Consider the following 7121-nt stretch of genomic DNA (forward strand, 5'->3'; position numbering starts at 1 on the left):
GACGGAGTCATTTTGGAAGCTTTCATTTAAACTTTCTATTTGGCCAATTACCTTACAAGCACCTTAGAACCCAACAGCTGGACTAAAATTCTTCTGAATCAAAAACGATTTTTTGACAATACACTCTTCGAGTAGGAAACAATTGGAGCCACGGTATTGTTATAAAGGGTATTTAACGTAACCGAATAACATCGCGCATAATTCTCTCAAACGACCGGCCAGCGGTTGGCTACGTTAAAAACCAGCAGCTAAGACTCAGAGATTATTGCATTGGAGGGCGGAGGGTTTGAGCGTATTAGGGGTTTGAGCGTAAAAACGATTGTTTAACAAAACATTTCGGGTAGGAAACAAATGGGGCCACGATATTGTTATAAAGGATATTAAACAAAAGCAACTAACATCTATCAAAATGCTCCCAAACGACCGGTTCATTTCAGTAGTACCAAGATAGGACTCAGATGCTAGCTAGCATCGGGGCGGGGCAGAGGGATTGAGCTTATTAGGTGGGGGCTCAAGCGATTTGGGGGGGGGGGGGCTCAAGCGATTGGCGGGAGGGGCTCAAGCGATTGGATGGGGGGGCAAGCGATTGGTGTGGGGGTTGGGGGGGGGGGTCAAGGGAATTTGCGGGGGTTAGGGAGCAGGGTCACGGGATTAGAGCGTGTCCGCACAAAACAGTCCCAAATGGCAAAATATTCCTAGACAAAATAGTCCAAGAAAAGCAGACAAAATAGTCCCACACCTATATACAAATATCAATTCAATTGTTAACATAATCTACTAACAGTTAACAAGCATAATCAATGAGTTAAGCATCTGAACGCCTTGTTTTTAATTGATATGAATTAAGATGAAACCAAAAAGTTGTTTCAAAATACATACTTTCGGCAAAAACTATGTTGTAAACAGGCTAATATTTGTTCAATGACCTACCGTCATATGGGTAACTTGAAGATTTGCTTTGTTACTTGATGTGCATATTTTTATCTCTGTTTAATTCGGAAAATTTCGTTTGGGACCGTTTTCTCTGCTTTATTGGGACTATTTTGTCTGTGACTGTTTTGCCTGGGAATAATTTGCAATTCGGGACTGTTTCCTCTGGGATTGTTTTGTCTGTTCACCAAATAGAGACATTTTTTTCAAATGAAGAGGTCAGCGGATCACGCCCGCGACCAATTTGAATTATTCGGCGCCCTCAAAAATTCAAATTTAATGAAGTTTAAGCTTTCTTCCAAAATGACGGAGTCATTTTGGAAGCTTTCATTTAAGCTTTCTATTTGGCCAATTACCTTACAAGCAGCTTAGAACCCAACAGCTGGACTAAAATTCTTCTGAATCAAAAACGATTTTTTGACAATACACTCTTCGAGTAGGAAACAATTGGAGCCACGGTATTGTTATAAAGGGTATTCAACGTAACCGAATAACATCGCGCATAATTCTCTCAAACGACCGGCCAGCGGTTGGCTACGTTAAAAACCAGCAGCTAAGACTCAGAGATTATTGCATTGGAGGGCGGAGGGTTTGAGCGTATTAGGGGTTTGAGCGTAAAAACGATTGTTTAACAAAACAATTCGGGTAGGAAACAAATGGGGCCACGATATTGTTATAAAGGATATTAAACAAAAGCAACTAACATCTATCAAAATGCTCCCAAACGACCGGTTCATTTCAGTAGTACCAAGATAGGACTCAGATGCTAGCTAGCATCGGGGCGGGGCAGAGGGTTTGAGCTTATTAGGTGGGGGCTCAAGCGATTTGGGGGGCTCAAGCGATTGGGGGGAGGGGGCTCAAGCGATTGGATGGGGGGCAAGCGATTGGTGTGGGGGCTGGGGGGGGTTCAAACGAATTTGCGGGGGTTAGGGAGCAGGGTCACGGGATTAGAGCGTGTCCGCCGCACAAAACAGTCCCAAATGGCAAAATATTCCTAGACAAAATAGTCCAAGAAAAGCAGACAAAATAGTCCCACACATATATACAAATATCAATTCAGTTGTTAACATAATCTACTAACAGTTAACAAGCATAATCAATGAGTAAAGCATCTGAACGCCTTGTTTTTAATTGATATGAATTAAGATGAAACCAAAAAGTTGTTTCAATTTTCGGCAAAAACTATGCTGTAATCAGGCTAATATTTGTTCAATGACCTACAGTCATATGGATAACTTGAGGATTTGCTTTGTTAATTGGTGTGCATTTATTTATCTCTGTTTAATTCGGAAAATTTCGTTTGGGACCGTTTTGTCTGCTTTATTGGGATTATTTTGTCTGGGATTGTTTTGCCTGGGAATAATTTGCAATTCGGGACTGTTTCCTCTGGGATCGTTTTGTCTGTTCACCAATTAGAGACAATTTTTTCAAATGAAGAGGTCAGCCGATCACGCCAGCAACCAATTTGAATTATTCGGCGCCCTCAAAAATTCAAATCTAATGAAGTTTAAGCTTTCTTCCAAAATGACGGAGTCATTTTGGAAGCTTTCATTTAAGCTTTCTATTTGGCCAATTACCTTACAAGCACCTTAGAACCCAACAGCTGGACTAAAATTCTTCCCAATCAAAAACGATTTTTTGACAATACACTCTTCGAGTAGGAAACAATTGGAGCCACGGTATTGTTATAAAGGGTATTTAACGTAATCGAATAACATCGCGCATAATTCTCTCAACCGACCGGCCAGCGGTTGGCTACGTTAAAAACCAGCAGCTAAGACTCAGAGATTATTGCATTGGAGGGCGGAGGATTTGAGCGTATTAGGGGTGGGGGACGGGGTCCAGCGATTGCGGGGGGGGGGGGGGCTTAAGGGATTTGATGCCGGGAAGAGGATTGCGAGGGCTGAACGATAAGAGTAGCGTTGACTTCTGGGGGTCTGTTGCGAGGGGGGTTGAGTCGGGAAGAGGGGTGACTGGGAGGGGGTCATTTTTTCAAGACAAGATTAAGGACAGTTTGGTGAAGCGCATTCTTAGATACTGGTTAAGCATACTTAATGCCGTCCGAGAGCTACCCGTTTGAGCCGTTTTTGCGTAAAAAAAGTCAAATGGAACAGACAAAGAGAGCCAACAGATTGTCGACAAATAGCCGCTGTTGACGCGCTTGAAGCACATCGGGACTGAAACAGAAAACAAAAAGAGATTAAATTGACAGAATTTTTTATTTTTTTTCAGTGTCAAAAAGCGTTCAAATTTGGCGTGCAGTTTCAAGTTACATACTAAAACTATACTTAATATAGCTTCTAAACTGAAAACTAATAAGCCTAATACCAATGTCCGCTAGCGAACACTCTAATGAACTTTGATAACCTAATTCTTAAAGACTTAATGACCGGGCATTATCGGTTTATCCCATCTCTTTTGATTTTGATCTTTTGACAGTATTTACCACATTGCGTAATTGAATGCGTGAAAGAATTTAATATCCATTAAGTTGAAACGGAAGTAAATCAGAAGTCAAACGTGAAAATCTCTGTTGAAACAGAAGTAAGTCACAAGTCAAACGAAAAAATAGTGAATTAGGTAAAACGAAAAAAGCTATCAAAAGGTAAAACGATTTAAAAAAGGAGAGCGCCTAAATAATAGCCGATTGACAAAAATAAATAGATTGACAAAAAATAAAAAGTCGTAGTGCTGTATTGACTAAAAACAAATGTGGTATCGACAATTGATTAACATGCCCAACAAAATCCCCAACCCCGGATTCCCATGATATTAAAGCTGATGAAGATAAAATAGAAGTTGATGGCATGGATTTTAGCTTACAAATGTTTTAATTCCGGCTCCCCTTAGGTGGGATTGCATCACCATTTGATTCTGCTGTGAAAATTAAAAAATAAAATGTTTTCGACAACAAATTTAATTCATTCACTGTTAGCCGTTAGTCGTTTGAGCGGTTTATCCGGTTTGCTTTTATGACAGTTTTTGCTACATCTAGAATTAATTTGTTGAATGGACTCTAAAATCAATTCAGTTGAAAGTGATTGTTCAAGCATCTCTTTGAAAAAAAGTAACTGATGTATCACTTAAAAACGAAAGTATCGCTTGGCGAACAAAACATTTGGCACGAGCAAAACATTAAAGTATGAATTTATGAGTGGCTGAGAATTCTTATTTGAGATTCGAAAAGCTTCCATAGATTATAACAGAGTTGACGACAAATAATGGAGAAGATCAATTATACAACTTTTACAGAATATTACTTTTACTAATTTCTACGCTTCAGCAAACAACATCAAATGGCCTCAGAAATAGTTAATGAATGGCCTTAGAAGTAGTTCATCAACGAAAGGTTCAAATTGAACCACAGAACTTTTCAAGTTGAGAATCTACCTTTGAGGTACTATTTGATGAACAACTAACTCAACCCACCTCTGATAGAATATGTAATCTACAAATCCACTATATGCTTGTTGGATGAATTTTGGTGACACTCTCTCGATGGCTCTGGGCAGTTTCTGAAAATATATTTATTTCCGTATGTCACATAGTAATGCTTTAAGTTTGATATTAACAGTTGGATTAAGAATTGTAAACTTTTCAAATCGAAGGAAAAACATTCATTTGGTGTAAACTACTGGTGAGCATAGAAAACCTTTCGATTTTTAGTAGAAAATCAATGCTAAAAAGGTTCAAACATTTTGTTTACTTCACTGCCCCACAGCGTACTCTGCAGGGGAGAGAAACCCCCTAAAGTTCGGGTGTATACTTAAGGTTACTATGGAGTTCATCAAAACTGCAGCTGACTAATACGTCTAACATTATGTCAACTTTGAGAATGAACAAAATTGCTACCAGTGGCACGTTAAAGCTAATTTTATTTCGAATGGACTCGAATTTTGATCTTTCTTGCAACTTTACCTGAAAAATATACAGATGTGTAAATCGGACAGGTGCAGTCGACTGAGGTGAGGTAAAGAAGCCAACGTATATTAGAAAGAGAACCGCAGCCAAGTAAATTCCAAAAAGACCTCCGATCACAGCCAGTTGATACAGCGCCATATCATCCCTTCAAATGTGACAAACCGTTGATATTCCTAGATTTAGCTGATGGGCGAAGTTAGCTTGTTTTAAGGAAGAAGATTCAAAACTGACAACTTAACAAGAGATAGCATGCATCAGGTCTCTGAAAAACACATTCTCATCTGCTTCTCTATAATGACCGCCCGCACTAAATGCGGTCAAATGAACCTAGAATCACATTGGGTTTCAATGAAAAATTATACCCGGCAGATTGCCGGAAAATAGCCGCCGTTGATTCCCATAACTCTATTGGGATTGAAAAAGAAAATAACAACAAAAATTGATTTTCGTATAAAAACATTTTTAAGTGCGATTTATTTTGATGTCATTTCGTAATTGAACCTACTCCTGTCTCTCAGTGAGAGGTTACAGGGTCTAGTATCAATACCAATAAGCATTATAGATAGTAACTAAAACTTATCAGAACAAAGTTCAAGTACCGGGCATCTAAAAATGGGCTTTATGGGTTTATCCCGTTTCTATTTCTGACTTTGATTTTTTTATACTACTCTCTTCATTTTGAATTGCTTTGCTGAGCAGCTGCTGTTTAAAAGGACTTTGAGCAGAATGACAGAAGAGTGAAACCAGCCTAGAGAAGTCAGAAAGATTTCACGCAAAATATCTAAAAAGTGGCAAAATGGGTAAAGCCAAAAAAAGTTCGACGAAGTAAAAAAAACATAGCAGGACAAGTCCTGACGTACAATTCAAAAAATTTTCATTGACTAAACAGAAAACTAGACCTAGAACGGACTAGGAAAGATTTGGCAAAACCATTTAGAAAAAAATCCAATCCAAAAAATCGAAAAACAGCAAAAATCAAAGTGAAATTGACGTATGTGAACAAAAAACCAGTAGCGAGAAAGCGAATGTTTGTTCAAACACCGTTTTCTCACTCTACTTTAAATCTAGAGCGAAAAAATTTCACGCGGCAAAACCACTCGCTTTTTCGCTCCACTTCCTGTTTCGGCGTGACCAAAATCACTACTCCAATTTGACTTCAAAAATCATGAAAATGTGTGAACAGATCTGAAAAAAAGACAGCGCCCCAATACAATTCAAATTCTTTGAATTGTGAAAAAAAATTAGGAGTGCTATAATAGCCGGCTGAGAAGATGAGGGCGGCTATTAAACAATAAATAGATGTTCCGTGATAAAATTGGCTCCTCGAGAGACGAAGAATGACCAATTTGGGGACTCGTGTGACAGCATCCATTATTAAAGCAGCACAAGCTGAATTGTACTAAAATTCAAATATGAGTTTCTAGCCCCTATAAATTATCTTGACCGCTTCCGTCCATTCCCACCTCACTTATTGGGTGCATATTATTTGCAATCCTCAAGCGCACGTGCCACATTTTACAGACTTAATATGTAATGGCACAGGCTCTGTAACTTGGGGTGCATGACGTACTGGGGGGGGGGGGGGGGGAGGGAGGGAGGGAGGCATCCATTATTAAGGGATAAAAAAATCCAAACCAAAACTGCTTCCGAATTAAGCACATAAAGTACTGTTTGTGACACTGGTCATAACAATTTCAATTAACCAACATAACAATTTCAATTACGGCTGAAATGGTTAATTTCAATTAACCATTTCAGCCGTAAAATAGCAATCTTCGTTCAAGTGAAAAAAGATTCACACGCATAGTCACGTAAAAACCGATCATTCAATTTGACAAAAACCGACTAACGTTGGAAAAGGGGCACTCGAATGACAGGCGGCGCAATTTAATTCAGGGGCTGTATCCTAAATTTTTCTTTATGGTTGTAAAAAAAACATCAGCCGAAGGTAGGATTCGACACCCAACCTCTTGAGTCACCTGGATAGAGGTATTAACCACTCACCTATCAGGCCCTATCATCTACTCCCTATCAATCGGTTTTGTTTGAACAAAAAACCTTATTCCGGAGTGAGAGCAATTGAAACCACTCAAAAATCAAGAAGTGCGTGAAAATTTGCTGGAGAAGTCAAAGAATAAAAGCGCAAAACGGTCATGCGAAAAATGTTCATACAGCAGACGCACACGTTTACAATAATTGCTTTTTATTTGAGAGCAATCATTAACCGGTCAAGTCTTTTTATCAAAGACATTTTTGAGAAAACAAATAAG

General features: G+C 39.0%; 1 protein-coding gene across 1 annotated transcript in view; it reads right to left on the reverse strand.

Annotated features, from left to right (window-relative positions):
- The window catches only part of LOC142348123 (palmitoyltransferase ZDHHC4-like), a 44061-nt gene extending 38952 nt beyond the window's left edge, over positions 1–5109 (reverse strand). Inside the window, exons 1-2 of the mRNA XM_075399306.1 lie at positions 4849–5109; positions 4360–4445 (exon numbers count right to left, since the gene is read on the reverse strand). Coding sequence (XP_075255421.1) covers positions 4360–4445; positions 4849–4989 — 227 coding nt within the window. The 5' untranslated portion in view covers positions 4990–5109. The remainder of the gene's footprint in view (positions 1–4359; positions 4446–4848) is intronic.
- Between the last annotated feature and the right edge of the window lie 2012 nt (positions 5110–7121).

This window comes from Convolutriloba macropyga, chromosome 10 (genome assembly GCF_964194025.1).
Source record: "Convolutriloba macropyga chromosome 10, txConMacr16.3, whole genome shotgun sequence".
Classification (NCBI taxonomy): Eukaryota; Metazoa; Xenacoelomorpha; order Acoela; family Convolutidae; genus Convolutriloba; species Convolutriloba macropyga.